This window comes from Caretta caretta, chromosome 8 (assembly GCF_965140235.1).
Source record: "Caretta caretta isolate rCarCar2 chromosome 8, rCarCar1.hap1, whole genome shotgun sequence".
Lineage (NCBI taxonomy): Eukaryota > Metazoa > Chordata > Testudines > Cheloniidae > Caretta > Caretta caretta.
Genome location: NC_134213.1, coordinates 4643351 through 4659156, shown reverse-complemented (window position 1 = coordinate 4659156; position 15806 = coordinate 4643351). Strand labels below are relative to the sequence as shown.

At 48.7% G+C, this 15806-nt stretch overlaps 1 protein-coding gene across 2 annotated transcripts in view; it reads left to right on the top strand.

Moving 5' to 3' along the window:
* The first annotated feature begins 9222 nt into the window (after window positions 1-9222).
* LARP1 (La ribonucleoprotein 1, translational regulator) overlaps window positions 9223-15806 on the top strand; it is a 79907-nt gene continuing 73323 nt past the window's right edge. For both annotated transcript variants that reach the window (XM_048860797.2, XM_048860796.2), the window contains exon 1: window positions 9223-9887. In XM_048860797.2, the coding sequence (XP_048716754.1) occupies window positions 9404-9887 (484 nt within the window). In that variant the 5' untranslated portion in view covers window positions 9223-9403. The remainder of the gene's footprint in view (window positions 9888-15806) is intronic.

The window sequence follows — 15806 nt, the reverse complement described above, 5'->3', positions numbered from 1 at the left end:
CTGCACTTTACTTCATTACTGAAACCCTTTTACCTCTGATTCACTGACCAGTTGCTGACAGGGTGTTATTGCAAGGCTGGAGTTGTTTAGCTGGGCATGCCACAGTGTCATAAGGGTCAGAGGGGGGGACACTTAGCTTAGTGGATCTTCAATTTCAGGGATAGGGGGGAGGGGGGCGTGGATCAGCTCACACTTCAGTGATCTGGTGGGTTCGATGATGCAGGAGCTTAATGTCTGGGGAAGCAAATGAATTGCCTGTGAGGCTGAGGTAGCTCATCTCCCACCCAAACCTCCCTGATCCCTCCAGTCGAACCCAGTGCAGGACACTTCCATTTAGAGCCCAAAAAGCCAGAGTGGCTTGATGTGTTTTGAGGGCTGCGTCTGATCTCCTTTCCCCTGCTTTCTTATTGAAATAGCCCTAGCAGCTAAACAGGGAGCATGGAGATGCTGCATGTTCAGGCCAGAGAGAGTGACGGAGAGCACGCAGCGATGACTCAGTGATATTTCAGTGCGGGGGGAAAGCTAGCTGAAGTGGGAGTGTCCCTTTCCCTTCTCCCCCAGCTGTCCTCCTCAGTCCAGCTCCTGGGTGTGCGGCCCCAGAGGTCTGTGATAAGAAAAAGCTGGAAAACTGAGCCTAGCGCAGGACCTCTGGAGCAGGGACGAGAGAATACCAGTGTACAGTGAATAAAAACCCCACCCACGCATCAGAGCTCCAGGAGCTTCCTGAACTGCATCCTCCATCCATATAACACTTAAAAAGCCTACACTAAAAGAACGTTGTGGTTGCAAAGCCAGCATTCAAAAGTTAATACCAGTCTTCAGGTTACCTGTGCCAGCTTAATTCAGCCCCCTTGGCATACACCTGATACCGTCTTTGATGACATGATCACATGCTACTTTTCCACAAGTCCCCAGGCTCATCCAGTGCATCCTTCGGCTCCCTAAGTGTAGGGTAACCAGTTCGCACCCACCACCCCTAATCATTCAGGGCTCAGAGAGGGATATAGCATCATCTGGTGCCAAACTGATGGATTAAACTGCACCTTTATTATGGGTTTGCACTGACACAGCTACCTTGTGGCCAACATCCTAGTGTAAACCTATGTCACGCTTCCCCCCAACCCCAGGTATAAACTGGGCAGGAATACATTTAGACTGGAAATTGGAAAGTAGAGGAGGGAGGTTCTGGAACAGTATTTCCAGTGGGACTACTGGTGAGGGGGGGAACCAAACTAGTTTTCAGATGGAACTTGGTAAATTTATTAACAGGATGATATTAGGGGGTTGCCTGCGATAGCAGAGGACTGGACTTGATGACCCAGGAGGGCCCTTCCTGTCCCGTGTTCCCCAGTCCAGTTACAGCAAAATAATGGCAAAGATTACACAGCAGCTTTCCAATACACAACGCCTGGGATGCTCGCTGACTGCTGTCCTGGTGACTCGTTCTTAGTGGCAGGGAAAACATTTGCAAGCTGCAGTGGATCCTCCCGACTTGCTCTCCCTAGGGAAGGAGGTTGTTTACAACACTTGTTTCTAGCTGCGTGTAAATGGCCTGTTGAACTGTGGCCATGTGTGCACTTGTTGAGCGAGGGGAAGTGTGAGCGGGTCTCTTGAATAGTGCACGTGCAACACATCTAGATATTGGCCTGGAAGACTCAGACTGCGAAGCTGAGAACCTGGCCCATGGTGTCCCCCTCAGCAAAAGCCCGCCTATGGGAATACAACAGGATTCATTTGCAGTGATCCTCTTATTCCATGGATCAAAAATTATTTTCCCAAAGCCATTTATTGGTCTGGATACGGTTGCCCTTCAAGGTGATCAGAGGGGTTTTGAGTTATAAGGATCTGCATGGAAGCAATGTTATTCATCTGATAGGGAAGAATTTTACACCTTTCTGAGAATCACATGGCTGCAGGTAAAGAATTTTATGGGAGTGCCAGTTATAATCTGCCTGTTGTGCATTGGTGTTAAAATGCAGAATAGAACTTGTGTGCATGCTTGGCTGCTGATTTTGCTTTTGTGCATGGCTGCGTCTGGACTGGAGACATGAACTGGTGGGAAACTAACTGATGGAACTGCACAAATGAAAGCACAGTGCTGCTGCGGAAACATTAGCCATCCTGATTTCGGTGGCCACAGTGCATTGCAGCCACACATGGCGCTCCCTGGTAGCATTATGGGGCCCATGGATTGTTTCACCTATTCTACAACGCCTGGCGCAGCTCCCTGCAGCATGGCACAGTGTCTGAGGTTGACATCTGCTTGCACCTGCTTGTGTTTTTTAGAGCTGATAAAAAATTTGGAATTTCTGTCCTACAGGAAATTGTGTCTTCATCCTGATTTGGGACACAAATTTGAATATCAAAATGTTTTCTGGAACAAAATACTGTGAAATTTTTCTATTTGGAGTTGGCAAAACCTTTCATTTTGGGCCAGTTCAATATTAATCTGCATCTGAGCCGTGGTCTCATGTCCCTATTCTCTCCTGCTAGACTACATCACCCTGCGTCATTCCAGCCAGAGGAGAGCTGCAGTGCATCATGGGAGATGTAGTCCAGCCAGAGAGCCTGGCTCATAGGGAAGAATGAGGCATATGAGACAACTGAAATACATCTTCCATCATGCACCATTGCAGCTTGGCAGTTGAACATCAAACTAACTCAAAATGAAAGGTTCAGTGTGGTTCAACACTCAAAATGTTTTGATTTGGGTCTTCCTGAGCCAAAGGGAAACATTTTTGTTTAGATTTTCCAGAGAGAAAATTGAAAATTTTTGGCAAAATTTGGAGGGGGAAAAAAAGAAACCACCAGACACATTGTTACTTTGTTCCCTAGTCTAGTCAAGGCCCTAAGGTTGACCATGACCAGCTGACAAGTGTTAAACACTGTCCACCCAAGATGAGAACACTTTTAAAAACAACACTTGTGTTAATTAAAACTTGGTAGCCAAGTGGTGTTTTAAAAAGGTGTTAGTATCTAATGTAGACAACATTTAACAGATGTCATGGTCAACCCTAGAATCTAGGTGTTGTCTAGACTCTAGACTAGGAAAAAACAGGGTTTGGGGGATTTTTTAATGCAATTATCTAACAATTTAGAACACCAGATAGCACCTAGTGGAGACACCATTTAATTCCTTAAAAAAACCTGTGTTAATGATCGACTCTGAGAGGAGAGGGACTGGGCTAGGCTACACCACCACCAACTAACATGATTGTAAAGGTGTTTAAATTGTGTCTACACTGGGCATCCAGGGGTGTTTCAAGTCATCTTAGCTAACTTGATTTAAAAAAAATACCTTTTTTTTTTTTAAACTCTAAACAAGGCCTAAAATGATAACGTGTTTTTAAATCCTGTTTAATTAAAACATGTTAGTTGGGGTATTTTAAGAAAAACACTGCATCTCATGAGACTCCCAATAAAATTGTGAGATGGCAACACTGCTCTCCCTAATGCAGCTGTGCTGGACCAGGGCAAATTGGGATTTACCCTAGTACAGCTTCATTTAGTAACTTACCAAAGTAAGCTCCTATATGGACTAAGATATCTGAAGACAATGGAAACCACCATCCAAGGCAGTAGGCCATATGCAAGGCTGGCAACTGATTGCAAATACAGTGGCTCAGCCTTGGTCTCTGTGTGTCAGAGGCAGAAAGAAAGGCAAAAAGCCAGCAGACAGTGAGAGAAGCAGTTGTGAACATGGCCCTGAGTGGGAGCGCAGACAGGAGTTCCTTGGGGCAACAGGAGTGGCTTGAAAATCATGAGCAAGGAAACTGCCTGCTGTGGTCTGTCTCTCCTGTGCTCAGGGAAACCGGGCTTTGTGTGCATTCTTTGTAATGAAACAGGATTGTACCAAAGAAGTACCTGACTCATCGGAACATCACTTTCTCCTCTTATGGGAAACAACCTGGCAGAGCTCCAAATATTGGCTGGCCGCTCAGGCCGAAGGAGTAGTGTTATTGTGGCCATTCCATACACCTTGCCACAGTGCTGCTGTGGGGAGGCGGGCTCCTGGCATATGCCCCAGCCCTACTGGGTTTGCTAACGGACTGAGCCTAGTTCGGTTCCACTGTAGCACAGTCAGTCTTCCCTGCTGGGTAGTGGGGGATGGAGGAGAAGAACTCAACTAGCATCTGCGAGCTGAGGAAATAGAGATAGAACTGGAGTATGGGCAGGTTGCTAGGAGTCTGTTTACACTAAACTTAGTCTTTGCCTGCTCTGAACACAGCTCACCTGCAGAGAGGTAGAAGGAACTCTCCTCAACCAATGGGCTCAGAACATTCCTCCCTTAAAGAACAGTGATGCTTGAGAGAAGACCAGCAAAGCACAGTAATTGGACCAAGGCCATGTATCAACTTCATAGATATGTAAAAGTGGCTCCCAAGGAAGAATGTTCTCTCTCTCTCTCTCTCACACACACACACACAACACCTGCTGAACTATATTGAGATACATTTTCAAAGCATCACATGGGTGTTTAGCGATGTTGCCAATTAAAACCAATAGGAATTGCATAGCATGCCAGACTAGGCTTTCAAGAATTCAGATGCCCTGCACAGCAAAAATGAGAATTGTGGGTTTTTTTAGCCAGAAATGGGGCAAACCAAATCCCATATATGAACATCCTTGAACCTTGGGAGAAGCTTAGATTGGATACTCTGACATTTGCCTGGGCCTGTCTATCTAGTTGTAACTAACTTTCGTGATTTACTTCCTGGTTTCTTAAAACTATCCCAGAATGTGACACATACTATCAGAAGTCTCATTGCAATCCTCGAGGCTGCATCATACTGTGACCTCACAGATCTGGGAAACCCTCAGGGACTCAAGAAGGACCAAGAGAATCTCAGAGAGGGGAAAAAATGATTTTAAAGAGTTAGGTAAAATATGCCTGTGTGCTGAATGGCCCACACAGCCTGGTTAATGGAGTCATTTAGTACTTAAATCTAGCCTTCGTTTTTCATTGCTTTACAGTTCATCCTTAAGGCCAAATTCTGAAAGATTGGTGCCAAAATTGCATTAACTCACACATGATAACAGGTAACTGAGAGCACTATTACGGATTCTGAATGTACCACTTGAGCACCACTGTTTGCAAATTTGGCCCTAAAAATATCAGTGAAATCGGCAGATAAACTCTCTAAAGCCCGGCACTTCCGAGGGAATGCTGCCATTCTGTGTGCATTCTGTGCTGAAATACAGCAAAGAAAGCACAGCTTCTAGTTCTTCAAATTTCATCTTTCCACTCCACGTGGTGAGTCCAGTGCATTTCAGTGGTATTGATGGTACGTTCCCCATCTCAGCAATCGCTGTTGAGCATTAAGATGTTAGCCGCTCTCTCTCCCCCCGCCATTCCGCTTGTCCTTACAAAGCCTCACTAAGATTTAATTTAACAAACCTTATTTAAGTTTTTCTTGGAGCAGTCTCATAATGCTGCTTTACAGGGACTCAGAGGTGATCACTCGCAGAACCATGAAGACGAGAGCAGCTGTTTGGCTGGTCCACATGGGTTAGAGCAATCCAATTTATCATAGACCGTCTCCTCCTATTAGAACAGGCAGGTAAAAGACCTAAGTGCCAATAACAGAGACACAGAAGGTGCTCTGTAAATAATATACTCTCTGTAAATAGACACAGGTTGTACAGGGCGAAATGTTTTCAGATTTTTATACTCTTACCATAGAAACTCCATAAAGCGAAAACCCAGCCATGTCGGTCCAAATTAAAAAAAACCTGCTGAATAACTAATCCGCTGAAAACCAAAGTTTGCAATGGAAATGACAGCTTACAATATAGAGGTGCTGCTTGGGTGGTAACCTCGCATCTTCTGAACATCCCGCTAAAGGAGGAAGAGACTGAAATAAAACGTGTGCAAGTATTGTGCATCCTCGTGGGTGTGTGCATGCCAGTGCAGACTTAGTTGTGTGTTTCTGTATACTGTTTTTGGGCATAATGTATGTTTGAGTGTGTCTGTCCTATATTTATTATTCGTTATTACTGTAGTGCCTACAGCCCTAGGTATGGGCAAGGACCCCAGCACGTGTGTCTACATGCTCCTTCTTTTCTGGGCCTGAAAGCAGAATCATAAACATATCATCTTTTGGTATCCAGGCGTCAGTTTTGCAGACTAAATATAGAAACAGCTGTGCCCCAAAAACACTGACAGGTAAGTATGACAGAAGCAGAAACGAGGGGGTGGTAGCAGCAGCAGTAGATGCCTATCTGTCACTTGCACCGCGCCCTGGAAATAATCACATCCGAATGGCACCCTCTCCCCGCGGGTGGGTTTGAATGACTGTACAGTGCAGAGCAGACAGATTGTTACCGTGACAAGCTTAGGTGTGGCATGGACAGGACAAATATTTCACAGGGGACCACAATGTGGCTGGAATTAAGGAAGGGTAAATAGGACCAGTTGCAGTGGCTGTAGGCATTCCTTGCAATTTTGTAGCTATAATTTGACTGATGCTTCTACCTGGACAGTCACATAGACAGGCAGGGTTTTACACGTGAGCTCTCTATATGTGGCCTCATCAGGAAGGCGTCACTTGTCAGGTTCTTGAGGATGGTGGTGGGTAAGGATTCATTTCCCTTCTCCCCCAGCCCCAATGGCTTTCTCATGTGGGACCCCATATGGTTGCATCTTGTCATCCCCCTCCTGTTTATTGTTTGTTTGAAGCAGCTAGAGCAGACTGAGAAATTTTCAGTGCTGGTGACACTCACATCTGTGTCCTTTTCATCAGATCCAGACTTGGCAGTTTCCTTGCTTTTCCAGTGCTTGGCCAAGGACTTCAATAAGAATGAACTGGCTGAGACTTCATCCACACAAGAGAGAGGTGATGATGGTCAAATGGGGGGTTGGGGAAGGAAAAACAAAGAAATTGACAGGGCCTTGTAATGACTCCATCTCTTGCTGGAGTTTGCCCGCTCTGTGCCAAAGATGCTCAAAGATGATCTTGGGGCACTTCTGTGCCTCTTGCTTGTCCAACCACCCGCGTGGTCTTGGATTCCTAGATGGCAACAGTGTTGGTCCCACATTCTTTTCCATTTGCAGCTAGCTGGGAGGTTGCCACCTTTTCTTACTGATGTGGACCTCACCTCAGTCATGCACAACTTGGGCACCGCTAGGTTGTACTGCTACAGTGAACTTTACTTAGGGCTGATCCTTGAGATAACTGGGAACCTTTAGCTAGCGGGGAAAATGCAGCTGATCCACATGAGCATGTTATCCCTGTGCTCCACACACTGCATGGCTTCCGGTTTGGTTTTAAACACTATTGAAGTTGTTGGTTTTAATCTATAATGCCCTATTTGTCTTAGAGACCACAAACCAGACTCTCCCCTGGGTTCTGATTCTTTTGTGCCTCTTTGGCAGCACAGAGGGGTCAGAAATCATCTAGATTTGGCCAGCTGCAAATTATCCCAATGTGTGTGTGTGTGTGTGGGGGGGGACACGACATATCAGCTGGCCCAGAGCCAGCATAGCTGGGTCCCGCACCATTCCCACATCCAGCTCTAGGATGGTGGGAGCACAGTGCACTCAATTGCCAGCTAAGGTAGATTAGAGGAACCCCTAGGACTGTTCTCTTGCCCCATGGGCCACCATGATATCTGAACTGCTCCTGACAACAGTACCTAATTGTCTCTCTTTGACAAACACCACATGGGGAATTGAATTGGAGACCTGCATAGTGGAAAGCACAGGTCTCTACAGCTTGAGCTAAGAGCCAGGTTCTGAACTGGAGGCTGCAATGGACTTGCATGCTCTGTGGGTCGGGCACAGAAGGGGACATAATGACCGAGTTACAAGTACTGTTGACGGCTGGAGGCAAAACATTCTCCGTGGAGGGGTCTTGGCTATTTGAAACTCCGGCTGGGGGTCTGTTAGAACTTTAACCCCTATTGTCCTTCATAAAAAAGTGCAAAGTTCATCTCTTCATCCAAGACTTTGTCTAATGTCTTTTCTTTCCTGTTTTTGTTTCATGACTTTTCTTTCATTTTCCCTTTTCTTCCTAACAGCTAACTTTAAAACCCCCCTCTTCCCTTTTTCCCATGCACCACTACCTTGAAGCTGCAGCTTGTCGTGCTTTCAATATTCCTAGGGGTGTCTCGACTCTGTGAGTGCAGCTCCTATTATACATTAAATACCAGTTCTTCTAGATGGAAGGTAGTGCTGGAGAGAAGTAAAGCATTGCCTTAGCTATTAAATATAGAATATGGGATCGCATGAGGCTTGTCGTGAATATAGGATACCTTGACTGAGAATCACTGCGGTATTAGACCGGTCTTGTCGGCTGTGGCAATAAAAAGGAGACAGCCCCCCACGCCATCCTTTTTCTTAGGGGTTTTTTGGTTTGAAGTCCTACTCCCCCCCCGTGAACTACATTAAATTGGATGGAAACAATGTGAGTTTGGGAGGATCATGGTGACAACCACCAATAACAGGTAAATTATACAGTGGTTTGAAATGTCTGGTATGGAAAATACTGCAGATTAGTTGATAATTGGCAGAACCGCCTCAAACGTATGTACCTGTATACAAGGGAGAATACTAAAGTAGGATGACAAGCTATTCAAATCCCATGCTGTATTTCCCACTCCTGCCCCTAAAAGTGTCCCCAGGGGCCATGCCAAGGGGCGTGCTGGGAATATGGAGACAGCTACGGGCTGGGGAGTGCAGGGCCCAGGAGCTTTGGGGCGGGAGGGAGGGTGACCAGCCAGCAAGTGTGGAAAAACCAGGACAGGGGGTGTGGGGGGGGTGTAATAGGAGCCTATATAAGAAAAAGGCCCCACAATCGGGACTGTCCCTATAAAATCGGGACGGGGGGGGGGTCCTGGGGAGCAGCCAGGGGTCTGCACAGAGGGGAGCTGGGGTGCAGGTGCAGAGCTGGGGGGGAAGAGGAGGAGGAGAGCAAGCACCCAGGCCGGAGCGGAGCGGCCCAGCAGCCAGGCCCCCCGCAGACGCAGGCTGCCCCGCACCCCCGGGGCTCCTCCCCCCCGCAGGCGCTGCCCCTTTAAGGGGCTCCTCCCGCCGCCGCGAATTGCATCAGGCGCGTGCGCGCCGCCGGCCCGGGCCGTCCCCCTTCGGCGTGCGCGCTCCCCCCCCCCACCCCTTGCCAAGGCGGAGCTGGCGCTGCTACGTGCGCGCGCGGCGGCGGCGGCGGCGGGCAGCGAGGAGGAGGAGGAGGGGGGGGGGGTGCGCGCGCCCGCCGGCCGGCGCGCTCCCGTGCCAGTCGCGTGGTCTCCGTGCTTCTCCATATTGCTGCGGCTGGAGGGGTGCCCCGGGCGGGGGAGCTGGTGCAGGGAGCCCCCCGACTTGCTCCGGGCGGCGTGCGGCTGAGCAGGGCCCCGCCCGGCGGGGGGAGCGCCTGGAGCAGCAGCCGGGGGGGGGGGCGCGGCGCAGATGGCGACCCAGGTGGAGGCTCTCCTGCCCGGCAACCGCCTGCTGCCCGCCGAGGAGCACGGGCTGCTCATCAAGAAGCCCCAGGAAGGGGCCCGGGAGAAGGGCGAGCCCCTCATGCCCCACGGGGAGAAGGCCACCGCCGAGGAGGGCAGCGGGGGCGCCCCGGACGGCGGCCCCAAGGGGGGCGGCGGCGGCGGCCCGGCGGGGGAGCAGCCCCGGCGGAGCGCGGCGCCCAAGCCCCCCAGCATCAAGCAGCAGAAGGAGGAGAGCAACAACCAGGAGAAGGAGAACCTGCTGCAGCAGCGCGGAGGGGGCGAGAACCGGCTGCTGGGCGAGGCGGGGGGCAGCAGCGGCGGCGAGGAGGGCGGCGAGCCGGGAGGAGGCGGGCGCAAGGAATTCATCGAGGCCCCCCCGCCCAAGGTGAACCCTTGGACTAAAAACGCCCCGGTGGCCGTGGTCACAGTCAACGGACAGCCCCCCCCAGGTGGGTCCGGGGGTGACCCCGGGGCGGGGTGCGGCGCGGTTGGGGGGGGGGGCGGGATCTCTGGTCTGCAGTACGGTGACTCTGGGTTTTTTTTTTTTGTGTGTCCTCCAACCCCACCCTACTTGGCCCCGTCGCTGTTTCATCTACCCCCTGCCTCGGGGTCCTGTCCCCGCTCAGCCCCCACGCACGAGCTGGGGGAGTGAGCTCGGGTGGGGTGCGTGGGGCTGGGGGCGGCCGGAGGAAAGCGTGGTCGCGAAGGCCTCGGGCTCACACACACGCTCGTCCAGGGCACACGGGAGCTGCCTTTTTTTATGAAAGGCTTCCCCCCCTCCACCACCACCCCCCGGGGCCGTGACACAAATGCTGAGAAGGGGGCCCCGTGTGTGTGTGTGTGTGTATGGAGGGGGGGAGGTTTGTTCAGAATAGATCATAGATCACCCCCCCCCACCCCCCCAGTTTAGCGTTGCCGTATTTCCCACGTTGTAAATGCTTAATGAGTCTGTTTGGCACGGGCCAGAAACAGAAAGCGCCCTCCGTGCCCTCGCTGGCTGCCTGGATTCGCGTGCCAAAGTTTGCCCGGGTGCTACGAATATCGGGACGCGCTGACTGCGACCCGGCGTGGGGAGAACTAAACGTGTCATGTGGCCTTGGAGCGTGGAGGGGGAGCCGATCGCACGCCGCCGCTCTCGGCCTTAATCCTCGCCGGGCGCACGTTTTTTTTGGGGGGGGGGGAAGGGTGCCCGGGGGGCGGGGGTCATCTGGGGAACGTGGATTTATGATTTCTGTAGCAGCCCCGGCTCTCTGGGAAAAGAGGAGGCTTGCAGCCTGTGGGAGCCATGAGGGCGGAGAAGCATGTGTGTGCGGGGGAGGGGGAGCGGAGCCCAGCCCAGGCGGAGCGGAGCGGCCCGGCCGGGCCATGCGGCTCTGGGGCCCGGGGGGGGAGGGGAGGGGAGGGCGGCTGCTTTCGTGCCCAAGGTTCCACGGCGCTGTTGCAACGTTCCAGGCCGCGGTGCGGACGTTCCACGGCGGCGGACTGAGCGTTCGATCCGGGCAGCGCGCGTGTGGGGCTGGGTGGCTGCGCTCGGCGCTTCCTCCCCTTCCCGGCATTCCACTGCAGCAGTAAAGACAACGTGGTTTCTTCTGCTGCGAGCATGTGATTCTCTCTACCCCCCCCCCCCCCCCCCCCCCGGCTCGCCGCGGGGCCTTCTCCTCTTCTCCCCCTTTCCCGGCACGGATCGCCCCCTCTCCCGCCGATTTGCGCCCCAGCAAGAATCTGCAAAGCTTTAGAGGGTGACAGACAAGCTGTGCTGGGGGGGGGGGAGGGGATCTGCCAGCCCTCGCCCATCCCCCACTCCCTATCCTGCCTCTCATGTGTCTGATCCAGTGCACCATTGATCGGAGCACGCTGTGTCTTTTTTTGGGGGGGGGGATTCCCCTCGAACCCCACGTGTTCTCCATTCTCACAGCGGCTCTGCGGTGTGTGGGGAAACGGAGTTCTCCTCCTCCTCCCCACGTGTGCATATTTCTCTGTAGCTTAATGCGGCTGGGCCCTTGACTCCTGTCTCCCTTGCTTTGCTGGCACGGTGACATGTAGGCCTCAATCCTTCATTTCTGTGCAGTTCCATAGCCGGAGTGCGTAACCCTCCCTTCCCAGCATTGAATCTGTGTGGAGGATGGGAAAGGGAGGGTGAATATGCTGGACAAACAACACTCTCTCTCCCCACCCCCTCCTTTGGAATAAATCCTTGGCCCAAAGGAAATTCAGAGTAGCTTTCTGGTAATCGTGCATGTTGCAATGCTGATTCTGTGGTGTAACTTCAGCCCCTCTTCCCCCAAAAGTTACTGGGGGGAGGGAGGGGTGGTTCAGTTGTAGTTTAGTAACAACTGCCTTTTACATTGTGAATTCTTCCTTCCACCATTCTTTTTAGGCCAAGATTGGAAATGCTGAATGCTTTGCATTTCCTTGCACGTTGTAATAGATATTTCCTCCATCAGGAGAAATAAACTGTTTTAGCATGAAGGGAACCCCTGCCAGGAGAAAATACCGAGAATTTTAAATTGATCTCTCATTTATGAGGGCTTTTTAATTTTTCAGCCTTCCCTTGCAAACTTTAAATTACATTCCCAGCTATGACATCTGGTTTCTCATCAGTGCATGTGCCATCATTTTGCAAAAGCTGGTACCATCTAACATGATGTATCATCATAGTTATTGATCTTTGAAAGATGGACAACTCTGCAGTATCTGCTTGGAATACTTTTTTTAGTGGGAAAGAGCATATAGGAGATAACTTAATGGTGCACAGCAAAAATCTCCATGGAGGCAAACTGCTCTAGTCTGTGAAACCATGGAATGATATAAGAATGACTTGTCTTAACAAAGTTCTGACTGTTTTGCTGCCTCAGTTTACAACTTGTTGTATGACCTAAAGTTGATCTCCTCACACCTTCGTGCAGCGGTGAGGATTCCTAATGCTGCTTTGGTGGGCCGCATTCTGAAATAGCCAGAGTTTTTAGCACTTCTAGCATTTTCAAAGTGCAGTACAAACTTTTTGTGATTCAGGAGGCTGATCTTGTTGGTTGTGATGTAAGCAGAAAAGACTTCATCTGTTACTTTCTGCGCATATCCTCTGTGTAGAGCTTTGTGAATTACAATATTTATCCTAAACTCCAAAGCTATAGGACTACAGACTTGCGGTGAGAATGGATTAAAAGTATACCCAAGGTCTGCAATAAAAGTCTTTTGACTTGCCTTCATCTCTTATGCATTAATATTTCAGGTTTTAAAGGACAAAAGACAGCATGTTTTGGAACTGGTCCTGTTATCAGGATGGGAAAATCTTTGTTTTTTCAAAGAAAAAATAATGTACTTCAAGAAAGATACAACCAGTGTTCAGCACTTGAATTGCAACACTACTAGGCTTTTCTGGAGGGGACGGGGGGGGAAGAAACTCCACAACTTATTCTTGTGGGGAAAATTAGTTGTTGAAAGGAAATAATATTGTAACAACCTGAATTCTGTTCCACTCAGTCAGAGTATTCCTTAAGGTGTTAAACAGTGAAATTGACTAGTAGGGCATTTTCTGGAGCTTGGCAGCCTTGTCTATAGTTCACACAATACAGGCCTTGTCAATATTATTCTGCTCTTTGCTCTTGGGGCATTGTTTGGTTGTGTTTTTTTTTTTTTTTTTGCTGCCTATTAATTAACAGGAGGAAAAAAGGTGTTTATTTTACAAACATGGTTGTCATAAACTACCCAAATGGACAGATTCATGGCTGAGCTTCCTGATGGGCTCCATCTTGAATATATTTCCTTCATTTGTAGGTTTCAGTCACAGCAAGAAAAGTTCTTTAACTACTTGAGGTAGAGGGTTTCTTACACTCACCAAAAGCTCCTGGAAAGTTACAACGCTTGTATGCCCATTTCACAGATACATGTTGGTTAGGTAAAGTTTTAAGTTGCATGTTAGAACAGTCTTTAAAGGTCTTCCAAGCAAATTGATTTTTGCACATGTTTAATGGTGGCGTTCTAAAGCTCAAATATTTGAGGCAGTTTAAAGTTATTTTTCAAAATACCCAGAATGACTAAGAACTTACTGTAGAACTGCTTTCAAAGCTGCATTTAAGTTCTAGAAGTGTAAAGTATCCTAGACCTGATCCCTGCAAGTTAGTCTGCTTGTGTGAGCCCTTGTGGAGACCTGTGGACATCAGCAGAGCTCTGCAGAGGTACAAGGTTCCCTCCACATAATTGCCTTTGCAGACTTGGGGCCTTAAATAGTTTAAAAAAAAAAAAATTAAACTCCATCATGCATATGCTATAAGCCAGTAGAACAGAATTAAGTGACTAAAGATGCTCTTTAGGCAAAGGCCTCTGCTCAGAATCTGAGCTTTTCGACACTGTTCTGTGCTGATGGTATTTGAATTCAGACTTGCAATACCCCTACAATTCCAGTTCTGGGCATTCCCCACACACAGTTGGTAATTTTCCCGTGTTGTATAGTGGCTTTGAGAGGTATGTGTACTGGGACTCTGGCAGGATACTGTAAAGCAGGACTTACAGCAGGATCTCCAGAGGTGAAGGGTTACTGCACCTGCTGAGATGGCATAGAAGAAGTTGCAGTGAATTTGCTGAGATTCCATTAGTATTGTATGCTCAAAGTCTCTCTGCCTAGAATTTTGACTAGTTTAGTTATGTATTCGGGGAGTGACTCAGAGGTATAAGGAAGCCGGGGAAATATTTAGTTGGGCTCTTAAAGATTAGCACAGTGGTAATGTTTGTCAAATGCAGGAAGACTTGTATCTGAATGGTCTCATAACTTACATGGATACTGGTAATGGTTTCTTTCCTTTTTCTCCTTATTACGGTCTTGTAACAAGATCCAGGTAATTGTAGCCCCTTGGTACACAACTTACTATGTGTTCACTGTTATAGTCTAAATAAACAAAGTCAGTAGCTTATCTCGCCTAGACGACCCTATAATAATAGAGTGTATACAGAAGAAAGGAAAAATATCTTGCAAAGGAAAAGGGTAGTGATTTTGTTTCCAGAGGTGGCTCTACACCAGTTTTAATATATAAATTTCAAAAACAATGTATCGAGATTTTATTTATCTCTAGGTAATTTTTTGGAGAAGAGGAATATGACCAGAGGAGAAACCTTTAACAAATCTCCTCCTAAAATATTTTGTGTAAATCTTCCCCCAATTGTGCAGCTGCATCGGTGTTTGCAACGATGTATGCGCTCGGGTGGACAGGCTTCATGTGTTCCTAGCACCCAGTTGTGGAAAAACTGCTGCACATGCTTAAAGAAACATTGTATCAAGGCACTTATTGCTCTTTAAGCACTACTATATTTTACAGCCTCTGTTGGAACCAAGACCCGCTGGGTTTTCATGACAGTGCCAAAAATGGCTGAGTTCTGTCTACATTAACTCTTAATGCTATTACTTGCACTGGTGCAAGTGCACTGTTGCTGGAAAATCTGTACAGCATTTTCTAGTGTAGACATAGCATGTAGTGGTCTGTTTTTTTTGGTTTTTTTTGTTTCTTTTTTAATGCAGTTTCTAGCTCACTGTCTGGTGTATGCCCTCTTTCTAGCTGATCTTGAAGGCCAAGTAAAGCTTTCCAAAAGACACCTCTTAGCTCCTTGTAGCAAGCATCAATGTCCGCTGACTCTTGTTTGGAAAGGGCATAAAATAATGTGTGGGTAAGCACAGCTGAGGCTCACTCGCCACATGAGAGGTGCGGGAAGAGGTAGCATAACCCTACACTGCAATTACGCTCCCTTTCATCCTTCCTTGACTGTCCGTGGGGATGCATCCCACAAAGGTGTGGGGAGAAGCACTTGGAACCAGCTCCCACCAGCGAGACGAGACACAAGTGAGAAGATTGCTTTGCCGTTGGCACTTTCATCTAGGTAACTTTTCATTAGACTCTAGAAAGTTAGTCACTGCTATTGTGCCGAGTAGCCAATGCTTGGTAATCCAGCACGCGCTGATCTCCAAGGTGTTGGGCAACTCTTATTCTGTTACGGCATGTAGCTGTGTAGTGCTGTTGGCTTTGTTGCAACAAAGACCTAACGTCACAGCAAGAGCTCTGTTCCCCTTGATTTCATTTCTTCTGAAATAGCCTTTAGTCTTGATCCCACAACTCAGGTTTGAGTAACTTTTTGTGTGAGGGGACTGGAACTTCCTGCCCTGAAAGGTTAAAGGGCTTTTTCTCCTCCCCCACACACCTGTGCCCTTCAGCTTTATTCTGGACCTTTGCTCTGTTCGGCACTGTTTGTTTCAGGGAAGGTTGGGGAATGCAGTGTATTCAGTGAGCTGATTCATAACCCCTTGTTGCTGGGAGTCGAGAATTCCCTGATATGATGCTAAGCTCTAGATGTCCAGTACTAAGGAATTAATTCAGGTGATTCTT